This window comes from Acomys minous (assembly GCF_964271855.1).
Source record: "Acomys minous genome assembly, chromosome: 16".
Lineage (NCBI taxonomy): Eukaryota > Metazoa > Chordata > Mammalia > Rodentia > Muridae > Acomys > Acomys minous.
In genome coordinates, this window is record NC_140498.1 from 24232467 (window position 1) to 24257261 (window position 24795).

At 44.1% G+C, this 24795-nt stretch overlaps 1 protein-coding gene across 1 annotated transcript in view; it reads left to right on the forward strand.

Moving 5' to 3' along the window:
- ITK (IL2 inducible T cell kinase) overlaps nucleotides 1-24795 on the forward strand; it is a 69128-nt gene that overhangs the window by 14446 nt on the left and 29887 nt on the right. The window contains exons 2-7 of the mRNA XM_084763958.1: nucleotides 8473-8577; nucleotides 10561-10642; nucleotides 12613-12741; nucleotides 16228-16268; nucleotides 20344-20495; nucleotides 22890-22955. Of these exons, the coding sequence (XP_084620084.1) occupies nucleotides 8473-8577; nucleotides 10561-10642; nucleotides 12613-12741; nucleotides 16228-16268; nucleotides 20344-20495; nucleotides 22890-22955 (575 nt within the window). The remainder of the gene's footprint in view (nucleotides 1-8472; nucleotides 8578-10560; nucleotides 10643-12612; nucleotides 12742-16227; nucleotides 16269-20343; nucleotides 20496-22889; nucleotides 22956-24795) is intronic.

Genomic DNA, 24795 nt, shown 5'->3' on the forward strand with positions numbered 1-24795 from the left:
TGCACTTTTCCCAAGGCCATGTGTGCAAAGCCTGTTCTCAAAACCTCAACAACCATTATCTGATGCCTTGATCTTCGCTAGTCTGATGGGTTTTAAAAATCAATCTAAGTGGAATGCATTTCTGTTGTCATAATAACCAAGGGTCTCATGGTTTAAGAAACATTTGCATTCCTTTTACTCATTTTTCTATAATGCTGTCCATAACTTGCAGGAGCGTTTGGTGCTCTTGGTGCAGGCTAGTGTTAACTTACCTTTCCATTCTCAAAATATTTGTAAGTATCTGCTGGTTATTCTGGAGCTCATATCCTAACTTAATTCCATCAAGAGTTCCACACATACTATCACGGGGGCCACACATACCATTTACCGCTGCAGCACTCTTACCTGCTGTTCCTCAGTTGGCCAGTTAAAACATAGCATTAAACGTTGCCTCTGTGGAGCAGTTTCCTGAAATGCAACGAAGCTGTTCACTAAGTGCTTTAGCTGCGGGCTCTTTAGGGCTTAAAAAGAAAAGAAAGTAATGTTTTTCGATGTCCTCCCCTGGAAAGATGGAGGGTTTTGGAGGAGAAGTCACAGACTAGAGATGCTGAGATAGTGCACAGGGCCTGGCTTACCATGTGGCACTTAGTTCCGGCTTTGGAGCCCTGAATAACCTGGGATACCACGCTATCATGAGCATGCCCAGGAACATGTATTTTTTGTAAACAGATCTAAGCCAACATTTTTGTTCTAGCCTCTGTTTGTTTTCATTTTTTATCTAATGTGAGTCGGGCTTAGAAATTATTACTGAAGTCTTGCCTCACTCAGAAGATGTACATGTCCACACAAAGGCTCGGTGGTTTCTCTTGAACGGAATGAATGATGAAAATAGCTGCCCATGGAGACCATGAGAGAAACTGCCATGAACTTGAACCTCCAGGGATACAGAAGGGCAGATGGCAGGTGCTGCCTGGCTATAGCTTCTTGCTAATGGGTTTGTGAGGTCACTAGGGCAGAGGTCATATCACACAGCCAGTTTTTCATTTGGAACCCCTTTACCTTCTCCCCGTACCCATCTGTCACTGTTATATTAGAGTCCTGGGTTTTCTAACGCTTCTGACTGCTTTAAAATATTCTTTTTGAGTTTCGTTCCTTCCATCTTTTGTTATGCTCACTACTTTAAAAACTCCTTCAAATGCTGTAGAAATCTATTACTTCCACAATGAAATTCTTCTACTTGGAATCCTTTTTTCCCTCCTATATTACTTTTTTGGATATTGTCTATACTAATATATATTTTATCTTTTCCCAAAAAAGTGAAGACTTGGCTATTGCTCTCAGCCTACTTTTTAATTTAACAATGTTCTCCTTCCTTTATGTAGAACAACTCTCTGCTTTGCTAATGACTTCAGAGTTGTCTCAGGATGCAGGAAGCATAACTAATTCAACCAGTTACCTATCGATAAATATTTCTCTTGGTTTCCCAGTGTAGTAAGTAACATCGTGTGAGCATCGTTTCTCTCATATCATTATACATTCGAGCAGTCATTTCTATGGCATAAGTCCTATATAAAAAATATATCAGTGTTCATTAACTTTTAATACAAAAGATGAATGCATAGTTTTGATAAAATGTTGAAACATCATAAGAAAAAAAGATGCTGTTTTTCTGCCCCTTATTTCCAAACCTCAGCTCTACCCCACTGGTCTCGTTTTTTAAAATATTTGTATGAAACGTTATGTTCATAATTTGAGTAGGGGAACCTCAGTTGCCCTCTAAAAATTAAATGAGATTATTTTTATTTTTGTGAAATTCTCACCTTTCGCCTACTCAGGACAATACTAGTGTAAAGATAGCGGACCCCCACATCCAGCCTCACAGTAAACTACAGCGTCAAAACACTGCTGGAGTGAAATCCAGACAACTACAGCTAATGCCTGTGTGAAAGGTCTTGTGGGAACAAGGAAAGAAAAGAAGGCAGGTGTGGGATGAACCACAATCCCCCAGCTTGCAATTGGTGCCACTCTGACATCTGCCCTAACTTACCCTGCCTTCCAACTCTCCTTGACTAGATCCAGCGATGACAGGCTGGAGAAGGAGAGAAGCAGCCACAGCTAGTGACAGAGTTCACTGGTATTTGACAAGAGGGTGCCTTTTCCTCAGAGACAGGGCCTGTCTCTTCTCTCCCGGAGGGCCTTCCTGTAGCTCAGGCTGTAGTCATGCTCAGTGGCCGCAGTCAACGCACCCCCCACCCCCCCACCCCCACCCGTAGCACCACAGGACCAGAACCACAGAGCTGCAGGCCCTGCCACAGCATGCCTGTTGTTACTGTCACTGTAGGGAGGACCACAAGCCTGAGTCTCCAAATCCGAGTCCCTCCGCTGCCACTTGAGCAGAGATGGATGTGTGTGGATTGCCCCCAGGCAAGCTCTGCACAGCAAATGAAACAATGGTGGAGAAAAACTCCTAAAGCCAATTTGAGAATTGCTGTGAGTGGGGAAAGCAGACTCTCTAAATCGGTCGTTTACGTTTTATTTCATGTGGTGTCAGGTTTAATGTCCTGGACCACTGCAATTTTTCTGATGGTACATTAGCTAAACTGGACCCAGAAGAGGCATTGAGCAGGACTCTTGAAATGCCTTGTTAAACTCCTGATTGTATCAAACATTGAGAGTGCTGCAGATGGCTCCTCTCACATCCTGCTCCCAGGGTGGGCGAGCAGATAGACACACTCAAGGAAGCCACCCTCCCGTGATTTTGTCCTAATTTTACAAATTACAAGGCAAAAAAACTCTTCATCTGTCACAACTGTCACTCTCACCAGCGAAGTGTGACTGTTGCCTTCCCCAGTGATGTTTCCTGATTGCATGCATGCCTAAAAGAACATTCTAGCAAAGAAAGTATGGACACATAAAGACAAAAGGACTCAGGCTTCACTTGTGGACAGGGAAAGGAAGCAAGAAAGGAGATGAGAAACATTTGAGTGGCAGTTCGTCACTTGTATGACCTTAACTCACAATGTTTATGTAGTTGTTTCATATCCTCTGGGTTTATTCAGTGACTGAGAACCCATTATTCACCACTTTTGTTAAAACAAGGTATCCACTGGGCTAGAAAGACAGCTCAGCAGTTAAGAGCACTCTTGTTCCTGCAAGCAAGACAGCCCTGTGTATAAAATAATAAATCCTTAAGATATTTTTAATACAAAGTTACTAAGAGGACTGCAGCAAGGGAAGAATGAGTCAGGGTTGAACTCTAGTCTGCCTGACTGGCAAGCATGCCTTCTTGTCCATTCTCCCCTACCACAGTAGAAAGCAGAAATTCTGCTATTTTTCGTACACTTGTAAATGCCCTCTTGAGGGTGTCATACATACGACTTCTTATGGATGTATCCACTGGGCTTTGCAAGCAGCGATGGTAGCACGGAGCTGTCATGCTGGGAAACCAGGCAACATAACCTGAAACCCAGCCGAAGCTCCGAACAAGCCACTGTAGCAGAAATAATACTCCACTGAGCTGGAAGAAATAGGCTATGCAACTAATCTGCACTGAGCTTGGGTAATGAAAGTTTCCTGTGAGCGTCGGAGCAAGCATCATAGCCAAAGACTTCTCTTCACTATGAATTAAGGAAGCCGGCATCTCTGAACCTCAATTTTCTCATCGATGTAATGGAGAAACAGTACTTTATTGGGTCATGTTAAACGCAGTGGAGCATGGAAAGAAGTTAAAAATATTATTGCCTTTCATTAGTTTCCCCTGTCTCTCTCTGAAACTCTCAACCCAATTCTATCTTAAATAAACTATCGATTCAAAAAGCGGATATAAAAGCCACTTACAGTCTTTGTGGAGTTTTGTACATTAACCATGTTGAATTGTGTTTGACTCATAAGCTATCTGCATTAATACATTAGGACAGTGTAGTACTTTTAAATTTTTTATGTTCCTATGCTTTTATTATAATTTTTAATTTTTCAGTTGTTTGTTGTGCATGGTATAATATTATGAGAAGATTTTCATACAGGCATATATCGTGTTCCGTACACGCACCTAACCCTCCCCCTCTCCGCTCCTCCTCCCCCAAGACACCTCTGTTCCCTACACAGTTTCACTTCTGCTTTCATCTCATATAGGCACATGTAATTTTATGTATCTACATAAAATCTAGGAACCAAATATGAAAGAAAACTTAGAGCCTTTTTGAACCAGGCTTACTATCGTTTTCTCCAACTGCATTTATTTATCTACTAATTACATCACTATTTTTTTCCTTTGTAGCTGGAAAAAAACGTTCCTTTGTGTCTTTCCCCATTCCTCTGTTGATGGGCACCTCAGCTGAGTCCATAACTAAATTGTTGTGAATAATGCTGTATAGGTTCTCTGTGATGTAGTGTCTTGGGGTCCTACAGGTAAATACTGGCCCATGTGGTAGATCTACTTTTAAGTTTCTTCAGAACCCATCGTGCCGACCCCCGTAGTGGCTGGACCAGTTTGCATCCTTACCAACGGTATAAAAGGGCTCCTTCTGCCACATCCTCACCTGCACCTATTATATTTGTTTTGCTAATGACTGTGGTGAGATAGCATCCCAGTGAAGTTTTAATTTGCAATTCTGTGACAGTTAGTGAAGCTGAGCATTTTTTCATGTGTATAATGGCATTTGAGCTTCTCCTCTGAGAACAATCTGTTCATTTTATGCTCCCATGTATTGTTATGATCCCATAATTGGTATTGGTTGGTTTGTTTACATTCCTATGATTGAGATTTTGTTTGTGTTTTATTTTGTTTTTTGGGGTTTTTTTTTTTTTTAGTTTTTTTATACATTCTATATATTTCCTCTCAGACTCTCTTCACTCAGTTAATTGTATTACTTGAGAGTGCAGAAGCTTCTTGACTTCACAAGGCTCCATTTGTTGACAGTTGACATTGTTTCCTGAATCAGTGTGGCTTTGAACATGGCAAGAAAAGAGCCCATGCTACCAAAAGCCTTGTGGCCTTGTGTGGTGCAGACAGTCAGAATAACAAGAAAGAGTAAGGACAGACTAACACGGTCTCTCCCTCCTCTGGTGGCTTTTGTGTGGTTTGCTGGGCAGGCCTTACCCTGATGTTTTCCAGAAATAGCGCAGTTGTTTGGGAAGATTGCAGGCAACCATCATTTTCCAGAGACTGAACTGTGTTTAGCTCCTGACCTGGCTGCTTTCATTGACCAGTTTGAGGAGTGGAGAGGGACATCGATGCTACTGGTTCCCAGATCCAATCTTGTGAAATTCTGGGAGAGCTTCCATCAGGATTCCAGAAAGATTGACAGGACAGATGGATTGGAGGGGGGCACCTAAGCAGGTATGGGGACTGAGAGTGAGGCTAATGGTGGGGCAGTCAGATCTCTCTGACTGAAAAGACTCATCTGGATGACAGTTAAGGCACAAATGTCTCTTCAAGTCCATGTATGGAACAAACAGATACTAGGAATCATCTGAACAGAACAGAAGAATCCTCCTTGGAAATTGTGAGCACCTAGATGTGGCAAGCCCAAGCTGAGCTGAGAGGAAAACACAGGATGTCAAAGGTTAGGACTACAGAGGATTGTAGCCAATCAATTTTATGTTCACTTTACAATGATAATGATTGAGATGATTGGGATTAAATATCATAGTTGTCAAAATTAGCTTTATTTGCTTCTATTGCCTTTCTGAAAATACTTATAGGAAAGAAACTCCTTTGAGAAAGGGCAGCCCTGGCTATGTAGCCTAGGCTGGTTCCAAACTTGTGGGAATTCCCCTGCTCAACCTTGTAAGTGCTGGAGTTATAGAGATAGGTGACCATGTCCAACTGGAAAATTGCGTGTACAGTTCACATTCTATTTCAACTTCTATTGGACTCTGCTGTTTCAGAACTTCACAGGGAATTTCACCCATATTTTCGGCTCCAGATACATTCTCCTCCCCTTTATGACCTAACTGCGGTACCCAGGCACCTTGCCCTAGTAGCCCATTGCACTGAGAGTGCTCACCCCTACCTGGTCACAGACAGTCCCTGCTGGACCTCCTAGTCTGTCGCAGGCTCCCTCTCTCCAGAGGCCTGTCCTGATGACATCTACCTGTCCCATTGTCTTTTCAGTCCTTGCTTCTCCTTTCTGGCCTCCAATACTAATGAAGGAGTTACAGCTTTATAAACCTACTGTGAGCTGAGTGCCTGGCCTAACAAACATCACACCTTAGCAGTGCAGCTCACTGCAGTCTGGTATCCTCTGTCATAAGCATGTGGCTGCCTAGTGGCTGTGACCTTTTGCCCAGCATTATGACAAGACTATCATATGAGATATCACTGGCCTAGAGGAAGAACAAAATTCAAATTTTCAAGTGTAAGTTTCTTTTCTTTTATTGATCAATGACTGATTTAATATCTTGAGGTATTAGTATATTGAGGTATAATACCTTGCCATATTGACCCTGATGGCCTAGAACTCACTATGTAGGGGAGGCTTCAAGTTTGCAGTAATCCTTCTGCCTCTGCTCCTTACATTCTGGAGCTCCTACCTTGTTCAGCTATTTATTTTTGAGACAAGGTCTTGCCATGTAGCTGAGACTGGCCTAGAACTCTCAATCCTCCTGCTTCAGCGTGCATAGGACTGTGATTACAAGCATGCACCACTGTGCCTGCCTGTGAAATGTGATCTCTACACCACAGTGGAGTCAAAAACTGTAAATGGAAACATTTTAAATGAGGGCCTGTGCGTGACCCCCGTGAGAGAGCCGACACTATTCATTCTCTGTTTACTGAACTCGGAGCAGTGCCTTGTTCCTTTCTGGCCTTCAATAAATGTTTCCAGAATAGCCAAATATATTAGCTTTATATCTAATTGAGATTGTTGGAGCTGGGTCCAGTGCGATGTCCTGGCCGAGCACCATAAGCAATCAGCCACTGGACTAGGCACTGAGCATATGGCACAGGACTCAGTAGTTTTCACAGAGAGAAGAGTTGTTAGGCAGAGATGTTTTGATACTGCCATGAGCCTCCTATCAGGCCGACCAAATAGTCAAACAATGTAGACTCCCAGCAGCCTGAGTTCACCAGTGGCCAGGGACCGCAGGTGGTTATGGGACCGCAGGTCTCTGTGCACTACTGCTTCTTACGTGAAGACTGACAGTGCCTGAGGACCTTGATGGTGGGCCACCCTGGGGCCTCTTTTCTAGTGGAAGCTGGAGTCTTGAGGGCAGAGTGTAGGACTCTTAACACTAGATTAACAAAGCAGCCATGAGGCCAATAATGTAAAGCACATGTTCAGTTCTGTGTATATGTACCTTGCAGTTGTGCTGGGGAAAGATAAAGGCCTTGGGGAGATGGCTCCCTCAGGACAGTGCTTGCCATACAGTGTTGAAGACCTGAGTTCCAGTCCCCTGGCAACCATATAGAAAAAGCTGTTGGTGTCACTGTGGGTCTGTACTCCCAGCACAAGGGAGACATCAACGGGAGGGGTTCATAGCTAGGGCTCACAGGCTAGCTGGTGTGGTAACCTGAGAATTCTAGGCTCAATAAGAGAGTCTGCCTTTAAAAAGTAAGGTTGAGAGCAATTGAGAAAGTCATCATATGTCCACCTCTAGCCTTACACGCATGCGCACGCGCGTGTGCGCGCACACGCACACACATACATACACACACACACACACATACACACACACACACACTAAAATATAAATAAACGGTTCATTGTGGCTGCCTCAGGTCACGAAGAGAGGTGAGACAATGCATCCCTGTAAATATTTACTTCACATGTAATTTTCCATATTGTTTCATTTGTAACCATGAATAGATTTGGGTTTGTATTTTAAAAAAAGAATAAGGCAGCTTTGCAAAGAAAACTTGAAAAGAAACACCACAAAGTCTCCTTATATTTGTTCAGGTCTTCTTCTCACATCTTGACTGTTTTCACCAGTTCTGTGCATCAACAACTAGTTACTGACGATTGGTTCCCAGGCAGAGGATCAAAAAAAAAAACAAAGACTGGTTTCAGCTCTGGGAAATGTGATGGTGTTACAGCTCCCGGCGCTAACTAAGGGACATGGGAAAGCCAGATGCAGCAAAGACATCATGAATAGTATGCCTCGCCACCCCGTGAAGCCGGAGCACAACTGATAATCAGTTCCTAGGCAGCGCAGAGCAGGAGCGTGTGGCTCTTTTCCCACCTAGAACATAACACGCTTCAGCCATGAGTTCTACAAACACTGCCGTGTGTCAACAGGACCATGGCGTGTGGCTCAGTGGCTGACTGAATAGAAAGTCAGTCCCCATCGTCACCCTTCAGAGGCCCTTAGTTCAAGAGCCTGTGCTCAGAGTCCCTCTCAGACTGAGTCAGGAGGCAACTTCGGGATATTTGATTGCGAATGCTGCAGTTTACCAAGGGAAGGGAGAACTTCCGAGCAGTAAATTTCTGGAAGCAATCAGAATGAAAACATTGTCTTCTCTCTCACTTAAATGGATGTAATATCTCCCCACAGAAGAAGCGCACGTTGAAGGGCTCCATCGAACTCTCCAGGATCAAGTGTGTGGAGATTGTCAAGAGTGACGTCAGCATCCCATGCCACTATAAATACCCTTTTCAGGTAAGCCCTTCAGGACTACGGAGCTTTCTGTCCCTTGACTATGGTTCGAATCCTCAGCCCTTACAAGAAAAGATGGGGAAAGGATGGCTCTGACCCATGCTGAGACTTGGACCAAACCCACAGGAAGGCTTTTCTGTTATTCTTCCAACTGGTGACATCCATTCATCCACTCATCCAGTCATTCCACAAAGGCGAAGACTCTTGAAAAGGTTCTTGCCTTCCCCGAAGTGCTGGGGTTTGAACCTGGGGCTTTGCACATGCTATGCCCGTGCTCTGCCCCTTCCTACAGCCCCAGCCTTGAAGAGACCTTAAGTCCTGTTTCTCACCCGGAGTTCTTGAAATTTCACACTCGGAGAAGCATCTAGAGATGGCTGTGCTGTTCAAAATAGTAGCCACGTGCAGAGTGTGAGTCTTAACATATAAGTGACAACCAGAATTAAATAGTATTAAATAAATAATACTTTTCGAAGGGTCAGCAAAATGACTCAGCAGTCAGAGGCACTTTGTGTGCAGCCTGGTGACCTGCGTTCCATCCCCTGATCTCAGGAAGCAGGAGGAAAGAGCCTTGAGAATTGTCCTCTGACCCTCTGCATTCATGCCATGACACACTCTTGTGGTGTGTGTGTGTGTGTGTGTGTGTGTGTGTGTGTGTGTGTGTGTGTGTGTACGCGCGCGCGCACATGCTCGCCAACACATACACATACAGTGAAAGATAAGGGGAGAACAAAAGAAAGATTGGTTGATTTTAAAATCCAGCTTGCCAGTTGCTACTTTGGCCACATTGTAAATGTGGAGTAGCCACTTGCTACTAAACAGTCCTGTGTTGACAACGCAGGCCACAGACTGTTCTCTGTGCAGAAAACTCCAGTAGGCTGGTCAGTGTCTCTTTTTCTCTTTATCTTGCTCGCCACCCTTCGTGTTTACATTTCCAGTGGAGTAGATATCCCATCCCTCATCCCACACACCTTTCTTGTTTGCCCACCTGAAGGGCAGATGTTTCTAGCTTATTTCTTTTCGGTGCTGGAGATTGAACCCAGGGTTCTGAGCACATGCTAGGCAAGCGCTCTATCTCTGAACTACATCTCCAGCCCACATGGCCCATTTTTATGAGTCACAGAAATGAGCTTTTTTTTTTAAACTAGGAAAGTAGCCCCGATGAGTTGGACCTTCTCTCTCCCTCCTCCTCCTCCTCCTCTCTCTCTCTCTCTCTCTCTCTCTCTCTCTCTCTCTCTCTCTTTCCTTCTTTCTTTCCTTCTTTCTTTCTTTCTTTCTTTCTTCTTTTTCATATATATCACCAGGCTGTCTTGGAACTTAGAATCCTCCTGCCTCTGTCTCCAAAGTGCTGAGATTACAGGATTTATCACCATACTCAGTCTGAGTTGGAAGTTGTAAAAATGAAAGTAAAAGGAGTGACCCAAATTCCCAGTAATTAAAAGTATCAATCACAAATGAGTCAGTGGGAACAAAACCAAACTAATGGCATTTCAAAGACCACGGCTTGGCTAATAGTTTCCTGCTTTAGAAATCTGCTTGGATTCTTCAGGATCCCATCGGTGAGGAAAGGCGAGTGAACACACACAGGGTCTGTGCTGGGAAACTCCCTGTGGATCCTGCACTTTAGTAAGAATTTTAAAAGTATCTTCAGTCCATGTTTGTCATATAATTTACATATACCAGAAAAGTTTCTTTCTGTAATGACTGAAAAATTACGATGAGAAATAAACATGGTATCTAATCAGGAAATCCACTTTTCTTTCTCTTTTTACTTAAACTGGACATATACACACGGGTGACATGATACCCAAGACAAGCCACCTACACTGAGGAGGGTCACCTTGATGGTACAGCACCCACGCATTCAGATGAAAAACACACTGCTTCCCAAGTCACCCAGATTAAGGGTGGATCAATACTGAGGGGGACCTGTGGTGGGTGCCTCGCTTCTGGGTGCCCTGCTCATCTGAGACTCTTGTGTGTTTCTAGGTCGTGCATGACAACTACCTCCTGTATGTGTTTGCTCCAGACTGCGAGAGCCGGCAGCGCTGGGTGCTGACCCTCAAGGAAGGTAATTAAGCTCCTGTGCCGTTAAGTCACTGGGGCCTAGATCCTGGGCTGGGCTGGGCTGGGCTGGGCTCCACGGAGGAACACAATGGAATCTGTGTGCACCTGCTGTTCAAAGTTGATTACACTTATTGTTGGTTAGTGCTTTGAGTTTTTAATCATGGGCCTAGGAGCAGCAGCAAGTATATTTTAAAATTGGCCAAATGCAGCCCAGCACCTGTTTGTGTAAGGCTCCCAGATCAAAACAGTTCCTGTGTTTTTAAATCAGTTCAAAGGACTGTATAAGTACCCACATGGTTCTCTTGATTTTTGCCTCCTGGCCAGTCAAACCTAAAATATTTACTGTGTGGCATTTTAGAAATGTTTGCTTCCTCTAGTAGAGCAAGTAAGGTTAGCGTGGGAAGCCCTCCCGTTAGATCACAGGGGTTGGCATCCTGGCTCTTCCTTGTGCTCTTGTGCAAGTGGCTAACTTCAGTCTCCGTGGCTGTTAAACAAGAATGGGAAGGGAAATGTAATAGACTCTCTCTGTGTGGGTAAAACTCTCAGAACCAGCAACCATAGCCAGTGCCCAAGAAGCATTAGGTTGTTTGTTTGTTTGTTTCTGAGACAGGGGCTCATGGAGCCCAGTCTGACTTCCAATTTTCTAAATAGCCAAGGCTGACCTTGAACTCCTGATCTTTCTGCGTCCATTTCCCAAATGCTAACACTACAGGTGTGCACCACCACGCCCAGTTAGCTATTTCTTCAGCCTCACATTCCTGACAGCATAATTGGAACCCACAGTGTGTAAGTCCGTGGGATGTGGAGACAGGCTGCTGTAGTGAAGATCCAGAAAGTGCCAGTTGTTAGCATCTCACCTGGAATTCTGTGTGTCTCCAGTTACCTCAGCACAGTCACAGGGCTGTCATGAGAATCCAATGTTAGGACGTGTAAGGTGTGTTTTAAAAGTCTCACCTAAAGACAATACCTGATCAATATTATTATTCTTAGTCTTTAACCTGAAGCCCCCAGTGTGTCAGGAGGCCTGTCTTCAAGCAGCTATGAGGAGTAAGGAAGCAAGCCCTTTACCCTGTCCGGAGCCACAGAACTTTGTCTGGAAAATGAGGCTGAAGTGACAACTTACAGGCTTCCGGCATCAAATGAGTCTCCAGTGGGACAGGAACCAGCAAGCACTAGGCCAACTACAGAGTATTCTCAAGCTCAGTAGCTATGGATTGAAAAAAGACATGAGGCTAAAACTAATAAGGAGCCCCAGCTCCATTCATTTTCCTGTATCTTATATCAGGATTTTAAAAACTGGAGTGAGGTCTAGAGATCAATGTTGAGGGTCTTCTTGTTTTTCAGTAGTAGAGTCCCTTTTATTCCTAAGAACTTTTAACTTCAAAGTCACAAGCCTAGAGGGAACAGAAGCAAGTTTGCAGGGCCTCGCAGCAGCTCAGTTGGTAGAATTCATACCCTGGGTTCTAACGTTAGCACCATACAAACGTGACATGGCAGAGCCCATCCGGGAGCCCAGCACCCAGGAGGTAGAGGCAGGAAGATCTTCAGTGTAAGGACACCCTCAGTTTTAAGGACATGAAATTAAATTAATTTTTTTAAAAAAAAAAGGCAAAGTTGCTGTCACTCAAAGAAAGAGATGGAAATCTTTCTCCTTAACCCCTCAAGGCTTCATTATAGAGCTCGTTCATCCAGCTGATGGCATGCCAGGGGAATCTGGAGAAACTGAGGCTCAGGTGAGGGTTCCCCATCCTCGGGACACACAGCCAACTGGAGGCAGATCCAGAAAAGAAACTAGATCTGCTGCTGCCTCATCTAACCCCCGCCCACCTCCGCCCCACTTCCTTAGGAAACAGCACAGTGGGTTGCCTGACTACCAGTTAGGACTGGGGACCCTCCCCCAGAGACTTAGAGGATTGATGGTGCTTGGTCAAGTGGTCTAGAGATGAGTCCTCTGCTGGTACCAATTTCTTTCAGAAACGAGGAATAACAACAGCCTGATATCCAAGTATCACCCTAATTTCTGGATGGATGGGCGCTGGAGGTGCTGTTCCCAGCTGGAGAAGCTTTCAGTAGGCTGTGCCCCTTATGACCCAACCAAGAATGGTAAGACTTCGGGAAAGAGACAAAGACTCCAGGGTGATTCTCTGTTTCCAGAATTTTCACTGAGGCACCTGTATCTGCCACCACCCCCTTCGTGCTTTTGCGTGTCAAAACTGATACTCTCAAGGTGTGGCCATTGGTCAACTATCTATACTGCCTGGGAGCTAGTTGTAAATATAAAAATATGTATCTGGTCTTGTCTAATCTACTAGACCAGAATGTGCATATTAACAAGATCTATGGGGGACTAGGGGACAGTAAAATTTGAGAAGTACTTCAGTAGCCTGTTAGGGAATTTGAACAGTCTTAGATCTTCTTCTTCTTCTTCTTCTTCTTCTTCTTCTTCTTCTTCTTCTTCTTCTTCTTCTTCTTCTTCTTCTTCTTCTTCTTCTTCTTCTTCACCTCTTCCTCCTCCTCCTCCTCCTCCTTCTTCTTGGTAGCCATGGCTGTCCTGGAACTCACTCTGTAGACCAAGCTGGCCTCAGATTCACAGAGATCAACCTGCCTCTGCCTCCCAAGTGCTGAGGTATAAGGCATGTGCCACCACCACCCCAGGGTGTCTTTTTAGATCTTAAAATATAGAGACAGCTTTAAGTACACAGTATTTATTCCTTTTTAGTGACATCACGCCATGTGTATGCCTCATTATGTAATTTAACTCAAGAGGTTTACAGAAGAGGGGAAACTTCTCTTAATTTGAACGCTGGCTTCTTCTGGTCTGATCTTCAGACTTGCCCTTGACCTACTTAGTCTAAATGCAAAGTAGAAACAAAAAAAGAGTTTGTGCTTGGCTTTTCCATCAGAAGCCCAGTGCTGGGCACTAACTGTGTCTTGACTTTTATCTAATGTCATGGTGACTTGGAGGCTACCTCCACTTACTCAGATGCACTTTCACAGCATTGTGCTTTGGTTCTTCACAGCAGTCTCCTGTGGAGAGACCAAGGTCAAGCAATGGACAGCCTTGAGCAGTTCAAGGTCACACAGTTAGAAAGGGATAGGAAGGGTTAGTTGTTTCACTTCTGCCTTCTTCATCTCTCAGCCTCCCCTACCACAAACACTGTTTCTCATCCTGTGGTTTTTTTTTTTTTTACTGTCCTAACACAAGGCGGATATAACACATAGTTGGGTTTTCCATGGCTTCCTGAGTCACAGCCTCTCAATACCACTTTAAAAACCACCGCTTCTCACCTCGCACTTGGGAAAGGAAAACTCAAGGTCATCAGTCTGTTGGCCTGCATGAATAATATTTAGCATTGCGGAGGTCAGTGCCCATTCCTTAGTGCTGTTGGTACTGCTTGCTGTGCCTGAGCAGAGAGAGCGGAAGGCATGAATCTCTTTGAGGGGTTAGCAGGGTGCCTGGCTCCTGAGGGAGAAGCCCTCCCAGAGGCAGAGCTGGTCTCCGATCCCTACCCATACTCTTCTTTGGACCCTCAGAGGAGTCACCCGCTTATGGGTCCACAATGTCCTCAGTTCTAAAGTGCTACCAGAGGTCTCAGAACTCTAAGGTGATGTAATCGCTCACTCAGTTCCCTTTAAATCTGCTTCTGTTTTGCAGTTTTCACCATGTAGGTTGCATTGTTCCTCAAAAGAGTTCACAGGCTTTCCTTCACCCTGAGACAAGTGACTGGGGTGTTACAAGCTACGGCTATCCATGTGAGGTGCAGTCATTTGACTGATAACTTTGCTTTGGCGCAGCAACCCACTGCCATGTCTTCTGACTTAGTTAAATAGCATCCCTTCCCATCGCTTTAGCAGGACTACAAGCAGTTTTGAGAAGCATACTTCACTGTGCACACAGCACACCATATTCCTGGGGTAAGAGTTCATAAGATTCCTGGTGTTGAACACATCAGTGGTCTATGAGTAAAGGGCCTTGTAATAAAAATATTTTTAAACCCCCCCCCCAGCCTCATCCTTTTCTTGTTATGTAACTTTATATGTTCCTTAACCTCTCCGAGCCTCTCAGGTAATTTCTTCATAAATGAATAGAGTAATAGGCAGCTACTTTTGAACGACTGTTGGAAAACTCATTATGGCAGTAGAAAGCTCTGAGCACACTGCCAGCCCTTAGTGAGCTCCAGTAAATGGTAACCTTTCTTATTTGTCGTGAAAGCATCTGAGATCTAGCAGCATCTGAGAAACAGCAGAATGGCTGAGAGGAAATGACCTGGCAACACACGTTTCTGCCACCATAGCCAGTTCTAACTACATCCCGTGCCCATATTGCACAGAGGGAGAATAGGGCCAAAGCCAGCAAGATCACTAGAGAAAGAGACTGTGACCAGTCACAGATAACCAGGCATAGAAGGGGATCGTTCTCATTCTGGTGATGCTACAGTTAATCCAGTTTCCTGGTCCAGGTCCTAAGCCAAATAGAACCATATACCCCTCCACCCCCCCATCCCTGCCCGTGTGTGTGTGTGTGTGTGTGTGTGTGTGTGTGTGTGCGCGCGCGCGCGCGCGCGCTCTTGGATACAAGTAATCTACCACTGAATTTTAATAATCCCAACCCAGAAGGTAGGGTTCTAGTTGTGTATAATTTCTTTGTCTGTTCACTGTACACACAAGCCAGTTCTCCAACCTACCCTTGCTCCAGGAGCCAGTACGGGATTGGCCTCCAGTGCGCACATCTGTCGCGTCCATGATGTAGGCTGTCTTCAACTCCACCGTGTGTAGGGATGAAAACCTTCCAGCCGCCTATACAGCCCGTTCTCTCATCTCAGTGCTTAAAGAGATCTGTGTGCTGAACTAAAAGCTGTGCCTCTCACACTCCCCTCTCCCCTTCTCTCTCACATGCACATACACAATTGTGGCCTGCTATCTCAAGGCCTGGCTTGTGATGTGATACAAGGAATACGGTCCATAGATCAACTGAAAGATAGATATAAAGGTAAAGGAAGCAGAGAAGGATTTAAAAAAAAAGAGAGAGAAAAGAAGCAAGAAAGATGTGAGTCGGGTGAAAGGAGCTATGAAGACACAAAGGAGAGAGAGATTGGTTTTGAAGGTGTGTGGTTTGAGGGAGGCATGGAGAATATATATTTAAATGCCTCTAGCTGGCGAAAAGCAATCTCAGCCTACTCAGAAAGCACAGTGCCCTCCCACCTCGTCAAACCCACAGTGACATCAGGATGTCGTGAGTCACTGTCTCTGAGTCACATATCCCTACTCCTGAGCTCAGACAGTAACATTTTCATGGAAGTCTCTCTACCTGCACAGGAGAGCCCAAATCTTGCCCCCCCTACACCCCCGCCTACCCAAGTCAGGGAACAGAAGAAAATCCCAACATACTGAATTCTGGAAGTCTTTAGTATCTTCTAGAAAAGGGAATTGGAAACCAGCAAGTCCAAGAGATGAAAGATGGGTCCTACCAAATGGATTCCGGTGTCTCTGTTGCGTCATCTCCTCTGCCCCTTCCTTCTCCTTGGGCCCCTTTTCTCTGAAAGGCTGGGGTTTCATGTTCATCTCCCTTTTCTGTTTTTCTTGTTTCAGCTTCAAAGAAGCCTCTTCCTCCTACCCCTGAAGACAACAGGGTAAGTGAGGTGGGCTTGTGTGCAGTGAGCCTAACTGTGGTCTCTCTGTATTTCTTAGCCCTGTACCATGGGGTAGACAATTGTGACTGGGGTATGTTTAGCACATTAGGTTTGGGGGGCTGTGTACTGCAGTGGTTCTCACCCTTCCTAATGCTGTGACCCTTTAGTACAGTTCCTCGTGTTGGCGCGACCCCTGACCATAAATTTATTTCTGTTGCTACTTTGTGACTCTAATTTTGCTGCTGTTATGAATCACAATGTAAATATCTGATATGCGACCATTGTGGAACAGGTTTAGAACCACTAATTAAGTGAGTCTGTCCAATTAAAGGACCATGAAGGTCCTCAAGCACCATCTTGCTACACACAGTCCACAAACACCGGTACCAAGCTGTCTTTGTGACTCACCGTAGAGCGGTCCAGATTCGAACACCTCATTATGCTTTATATGTTCCAAAGCACTTCCAAACATTAGCAAAACAAGTACCAAGAAGTCTTGAGGTTTTCCCCGAAGTCATTCATGTACTATCAGGACCTGGAGTTTCTGGTGTATGGGTTTGGAATAATTGGTCTCCAGATACGGTCCGTAGACCTCCATCATCAGCCATCCTGGAGAGCATGTGAAGATGCAGAGCCCTAAGAACACACCCAGATCTCCTGCAGCCGTAACCCTGGGGGAGAGGCTCCTTATCTGCATATTAGTTTGCCCCTGTGATTCTGAGATATACTCAAGTTTGAGAAGTACTGCTCTGTGGTAAAGTGATTTACAAGACTTGATATAGAAGCAACTCTGGAGAAGAAAAAATATGGAAACGATCAGCCATCACGTTCTGGCCATGTTAGCATCAGTTTGGCTCCCTTGTGCTTCTTCCTGAAGAATGAGGCTCTGATTTTCTCCTCCAGCCAACACAGTGATGGCTCAAAACTGCCAGCATCCTTGGGGGGGTCTCTAAATCCTCCAGCCTCAGGTTAACTTTTAGACCTCTCCTTGTCTGACACTTAAACATCTGAGCAGAGACACTCACGTTATTGCAGAAAACCAGGTGTCTCTTACTCTCTTTAACCTCCTGAGCATTGCTCCAAAAGCCCCATTGCATCTTGGCTTGGAAGCCCACCTAAATCCAGAGCTCTGTCTCTGTCTGAAGTTAGCCTGGTCCTCTTGCCCTCAGTGTTGATGGAGGTGAAGCCAGAATATGCTGCTTAGGGTTCCTTAGAAATGCAGCACCTGTAGTGTTGGGAGCACTTTCACCACACGGGTTTGGAGTCCTCCACGTAGCCCGTATGCCTAGAACCATTGCAAGGTTTCTCTTTCTACTTGCCATTTGAAGTCTTTCTCTCTTCCCCTTATCTGTCTCTTCCCTGCAGGGCAATGGCGTCTCAGGTTGTCATATAGATAAATAGCATTTTACATCATGCTTTCAGGCCTCATGCTCGGTTCTATTGTTATTTCTCTTGCTGTTGAAAAATAGCCTGACCAAAGGCAGCATGGAGGAGGAAAGAGTTTATTTAGCTTAAATTCCGGGTCTTAGTCTGTCACTGATGGAAGTTAAGGCAGGTACTTGAAGGCAGGCTTGCTTGCTATTCTACACAGCCTTAACTCCAACCAAGGAACTCACTTCAAAGCCAAGGATATGTGGCAGAAACCACAGAAGTTGCTTGTTGCCTAGCTAGCTTTCTTACGTTTTTCAGGGCTGCTACCTAGGGAATGGTGCTGCCCACTGTGAGCTTGCCCCTCCTACATCAACTATAAGACAACCACCCCCTGCAGACATGGCTCCTAAGCCAATCTGATCTAGGCAGTTCCTCAATTGAGCTTCTCTTTCAAGATAATTCTTGGTTGTTATTTAGTAGACAGTTAAGGCTAGCCAAGACATGCTCCACTTGAGGAAGAATGTAGGGTTGCCCTCCAGAGGAACAGGTTAGCTGTTGTTAGTCAAGATGGAGGATATTGATGGTCAGAGGAGCCCATACTCCCAGGTTTTCTATCCTATGGGTGCAAATGAGGCCATGTTCAGTCAGATGTCCAGAACCCTGGTTCTCTCGCCTACAGAGTGCAGTTCTTCTTGTCAGATTTCTCCTAGTTAACCCAGAAGAGCTTCCTAAGGGGCCGCATAAATGTGTCTGTCTGCTTGTGCCCTTCTCCCTGGCCGCCAAGCAAGGAGCCTTTTGGCCACTTCTGCCTGACCTGTGAGATCTCTTGGTATAGTGGAGCTCTGCTCACCTACAACCAGAACTGCTATTAGCCATGTAGTAGAGTGACCAAGAAGTGAGATGTTCATCTACTGCAAGGCTCTCCTTCACACCTAGGGCCTTAACCAGTCCTTCTCCGGCCTCTTGGCCTTCTTTATCTACAAATGCCAACCCTTGGCTTAATCTAAAGATTCCCAGCCACATCAGACCTAAGGAGAAATGTTTTGTAAAAATCCTTCTGTTACCCTGAGGGGAAATCCAAAAGCAGGGACTTGGCAGTGAAGAACAATGCCTGCCCTTCGAGAGGATCCAAGTTCTGGTTCCGCACCCATACTGCTGCCTCACAGCCAGCTGCCTGAGCTCCAGCCCCAAATAATCCAATGCTTTCCTCTGCCCCTGACAGCACCAACACTCATGTGGCATGCAACACACACACACACACACACACACACACACACACACACACACACACACAGAAAAAGAAATATTTTTAAATCTTAAATAGTACAACTTACATCAACAAATACTTTTAAAGAGAATACATAAATACATTATACTATTGAAAACAGAAAAAAAACAGACTAAATTATATTTCTAAATGTAAATATGGGACCAACAGTGTATGGGAAGTCATGATGAAGTAAGCCAATGTCCAAATCCATCGACGGAACCCACTGAATTTGGCAACTTAAGTACAGTAGATACAGGAATGTTTTGCTGATGGTTCAGTTCTAGTGTTCCCCAAAATGGCAAACAATTCCCAAAAGTGTCCTAAAGGAAACCAAGTGTAAGTGCCCTCAATGCATAGGTAATGGCACTCCAGGAAAACCGGGTCCTTTTTGGGGGTAGAAGTGGGATCTAGCCTTAGGGTGTTCTCGACTATTATAAAAATCCAGTGAGCTAGCCACTGTGCAGCAGGGGCCTCCTGTGTGTTCTAATTATATGCAGGCTTTCCCCCATGTAGATGTCTATTAGTATATTCAGAAGTTGGAAGGCCTGTGAGACACTGCAGAACATTTTTGCATTCTTGGCCCTAGCATATAAAATACGTGTAGTTAGTACACCTCACCTCAAACTTAGTAATATCCCACTGTGTGCTCTACGTGACCCCTGGGAAATGTACCACCGTCATCTGAGACTCTTCCCTACACTTTTTTTTAAGGAATAAGCAGTGAATCGAATCTACAGCAACATGAACAACATATCACTTCTGTACCTTCTTCGGGTGCCTCGAATACAGTTTTCCCATCCGTTAGTTCTATGCAAAGCCTCACGGTCCACAGGTCCTTAGCTATCTGAAGGAGCCAGCCCACTACCTTATTTCAAGCTCCATTAACTACCCAGACGTCAGTGTAGTCAGAGAAAGCAGTGGCAAAATGGACTTTTGAGACCCTGGTAGCCTCTGATTTGATGGATGTGGGCAAACCAGTGAATCAGATGAGCCAATATAGAAACCAATAGATTTCTGTGAAAAGCGGTTTACACGGCTTCTTGGAATTCACCAGGACCAGTTAGTCAGAGAAAGCAGTGGTAAAATGGACTTTTGAGACCCTGGTAGCCTCTGATTTGATGGATGTGGGCAAACCAGTGAATCAGATGAGCCAATATAGAAACCAATAGATTTCTGTGAAAAGCGCTTTACACGGCTTCTTGGAATTCACCAGGACCAGCGCTTACGTCACAGAATGAAACAAGTGTGAGTTCTGCTGCTGTTCAGCTCCACAATTTTAACTCATAAAGAATGCCAGCTTGAGGGAAGCAACTGTCCCTGCAGATGAGCCCAGAGGACGGAGGGAGCTGGCAGGTTGACCTAGCCTAAATCCAGAACCCCAGGGACTCACCAACCTCTTTGTGTCTTTGCTTGGTTTTGTTGTCTCTCCCGCAGCGGTCGCTTCAGGAACCCGAGGAAACCCTGGTCATTGCCTTGTACGACTACCAAACCAACGATCCCCAGGAGCTTGCACTGCAGTGCGATGAAGAGTACTTCCTGGTGGACAGCTCCGAGATCCACTGGTGGAGGGTTCAAGACAAGAATGGGTAAGACGTGCACGTGCCGCTGCGGGAACAGAGCACGTGCGGGAAGGGATGCCCCTGCTCCTTCAGCTGCCCCGAGGCTGAATTAGGAAAACACAACTGAGCACAGTGGAAGGAAGAGGAGTAGCAGCGACGCTTGCACCTGCCATACTTACTCTCTGTGCTTCGTCTTAGCCCGCCCCTGTCCTCAACTGTCTTAAAGCCCCTGTGTTTTCCTCTGATGTTGACAACCTGGGGGCTTGTCAACTTGCTCCGTGATGTCCTTCAATTTTCAAATGCATTTTAAATGCACCGCATTGTGAAGTATGTACACAGAAAAGCTGTGTAAAGATGGCACAGAGCAGCAGTTACGTTAGAAAGTCTCCAATGCCACCGAGATGTTGTTATGAGAGCAATCGTCCAATGACGCACAGACACAAAGTTCTACAAATACTAGCGGCCTACTGTGGAATCTAGAATGAAAAGCGTCTCAGGAGACCTTCGCAAATCTGAAACAATTACTGTGGCCAATATTCTAATCTGCTAATGTCAGGTGATAATGTTATGATGTTATTAACCACGAAACACACACACACACACACAAAAGAATATTGCAATACTAAAGCATCAGTACCCTATGTCAATATTTCATTAAAAGACACCCTAGAGCCTGGGAGCAGAGCTGGTTCCGTCCTCTGTGGTGGAAAAAAAAAAAGGAAATTTAGGAAATATATTCACTGTACAGAGAAGTTTATATAGAAGCCATCAACTCCATTGTCACGGCTAATCCGTCCTTGTGTGCCTAGATGCCAGAGTTGGGCATGACAAGTGACCCTTGTGTGTCGCGCAGATGGATCCATTCTCTTCTCAGCCTTTCTTGTATCTTCGTATGATACCTCTTAGAAATTTATTCAGACCAATACATACAAGCTCACCTCTGTCTAACATAGCTGCATAGTGTTAGAACATGTGATTCAATTGTAATATTTTGTTGGGAGACATTTCATTTCCAAATCATTTTCTGTGGGTCTTTTTTTTTTTTAGAATTTTTAATTTAATTTTATTTGAGTGTTCTGCCTGGATGTGTTTATGTGTACCATGCGTGTTCATTGGATCCCCTCAAACTAGATTTACAGATTGTTGTGAACCACCATGTTCATGCTTCTCAGAGTCAAACCCAGTTCCTCTGCAAAAGCAACAAGTGTCCTTAACCACTGGGCCACATCTGCAGTTCCTTCCATGTTATTCTGAACAAAGCTTGAGTGAAGACCAGGGAATGGTTATGTAGCATGACAATCTTTTGGGTGCATACATATGTACACACATCCCTATTCTAACTGTGGGAATGCTGAGTTGTGCTCTCAGAGTATGTGATGCTTTATTTTAACAGATATTTTCTCCTAAAATCTTACCAAATGTGCATACCCACCAACAGAATTTTAGGAAAGCCAACACTGGCTATCCATATTAAGCTTTGAGAGGGCGAAAGAAAAGTATCTTTTGCTCATTTCTTTTGTACTTTGGCAGTATCCAGAAGTGTTTTATATAATAATAAAGTTCAAATCACTCATTTCGCTGTTAAGAACTGGAAGCCAAGAGAGCCAAAGGACTCTTTACCAGCTCTCTGGTGCTAAGTGTCTTCAAGATCTACAAAGCTATACATGGCATAAAGGGTATTGAGAACTCTTATTGTCATATTGCTTCATTTCTAGCTTATTAATTACAACTCGACTGTGATACTTTACCTTGGAATCTGGCCTGATCTTTTTTTTTTTTTTTTTTTTTTTAATCTCATATAGGGTCTCACACTATACTCGAGCTGGCCTGGAGCTCACTGTGTATCCCAAGCTGGCCTCAGGTTCACAGCTGGTTCAACCTCCTGAGTACTAAGCTCACAGGCACAGGCCATCTGCTCAGCTTGGCCTTCCTCTTCCCCCCTCATGGTGTTCTTTATCTGAAGATGCTCGGTTAGGGAGACTTGAAATGTAAACGTTTATAGCAACAGCCGGGAACAGTCTTTAAGGGCCTGTGGTTGGAAAATCAGGTTTTTATATCTTAATTATTCTGATTTCCTTACTGGAAGTAATGGCATAAAGTGGAAAAATACTGATTATCACAAAAAATAATTACGGAAAATAACATTTGAAAGGTAGTTTTTCCAGTAGAGGAAATTCCATGAGAGCAGTAGGCAGAGCCTTTTAAGTAAAATAGCCATTGTTTATTTATTATATTTTTGGCAGAGTATATCGCTTTGTTATTTTCATCAGTTGTCTTATTTCAGTTTTCAAATGTCTTATCACACATGCCGAATACTGTGAGGTTTCCCATTCTTAAATGACATGCGTGGATTAAATCTATTAAATGAAGATGTGACAATCAGTTCTCTGCTTATCTGGACACTTGTTTTTCTTTTTACAGGCATGAAGGATATGCGCCAAGCAGTTACCTGGTAGAAAAATCTCCAAACAACCTTGAAACCTATGAGTAAGATATTTTAGGTTTTTTTTAAAATCACTTACTTGTGTTTTGTTTGTTTGTTTGTTTGTTTGTTTGTTTGTTGAGACAGAGTCTTATCATGTAGCCCTGGCTAGTCTGGAATTCACTATGGAGACCAGGCTGGCCTAAAGTCAGAGACTGACTTGTCTCTGCCTTCTAAGTGCTGGGGTGAAAGGTGTGACCACAAGATCAAGTTTTGATCTTTTTTTGAACTATGGTACTAGAATTTTCTTAGGTCAAGTATAAATTATTTGTTGGCTATAAAAGTACCGAACAGTTCCCTTCTTTGGCCTGCTTTCTTTTCTTCTAGCCTTTGATCACTAAAACAGTAAGGGTTTATCCTAAATAGTAGAAAAAGGAGTATGGCCAGTACACAGTCTTCCCCTTTTATAATGGGATGGTTCTTAGGGCCTTGAAAAAAGTCTGTAGAAGCAATGAAGTCCTTTACTGGAAATCTCAAGTATTGGTGTCACTTGAGAAAGAAAATCACTATGAGTATTGGATAATACATCAACTGACTTAAAACATGGTTAAACACAATATTTTCAATATCAGGATAACATTCAAACCCACAGGCATTAGGTATCTGCTTAGGCTGTATAGTGGTATAATTAATGACCCAGGGGCTCTTTAGCACTTTAAGCTTAGGTCTTTTAGCTGGGCAGATTCCCAGATATGGACCCAGCTTCACCTGACTAATCCTAGCACTAAGTCCTACCACGTGGGACTCTGCTCTGGTTTGTCATTCACTCTGTGTTTGCTGGTGAATCTCTGCCTTTGCTTTCGTCCCCCAGAGCCAGCTCCTCCGCCACCTCTCTCCTCTCTCTCCAGCTCTTTATTATAACCAATAGGCAAGTGAGGAAGGACAAATATTCACAAAATATCAGACCAGCGAGGGACCATAGAAATAGTAGTGTCAAGATCTGGTTAGTACTTAGCTCTCTACCTTAGCAGTGAACAACTGAATACACAGAGATACACCTTCACACAGTGTACCCCAACAGGCTTGCTAAGTGTTTACTGCTAAGCTATCACTTAGAAGAAGAGTTTATGGATTAAGTGTTTGTTTGATAAAATTTGATACAGCATACAAAGTACCCACCATGAGTATGTACTCCAAAGCTTGGAGGGTGGAAGGTCTACACAGACCGCTAAGATCTCATTTCTGAATAGCGTTCTGAGTGAAATTTCTGAAGAATCTCCACTAAAGAGAACTGTGACTTCTGGAGGCAGTGGAGAATGCAGACTCCAGGGCTGAGGCAAGGAAAGAACAAGATGAACTTGGAATATCTTGTTGCACTAGAAAGTAAAGAACTAATTATTTTGGAAATTTTGTTTCAGTGATGCAGTCACAGGCACAGAAGTAAGTTTTTAAAGCTCCTACTGACCAGAGTGGGACAATTTGGGTATCAAAATAAATAAGGATAGTAGTAACTATAACTCATTGAATAAAATAATAATTTATAATAAATATATTGATATATAAGTAACTAACTAACTAAGACAGCCAGGTGATGGTGGTGCACGCCTTTAATCTCAGCACTGGGGAGGCAGAAGCAGGTGGATCTCTATGAGTTCGAGGACAGCCTGGTCTACAAAGCCAAGCCAGGACAGAGAAACCCTATCTCAAAGAAAAAAAAAAAAGACAAAGTTCTTTCTTAGGAGAATGCCATCAGATGGGTGTAGAAGAATGACAAAGCTCCAAAACCAGCATTTGTAGCTCAAAGTATCAGTTCTAGCAAAATCAATGAGGATCACAACCAGGAAATTGTGAAATAATGTGATATAATGGCAGTATATTTATAGGCTCAAAATTATCCCTTCATAA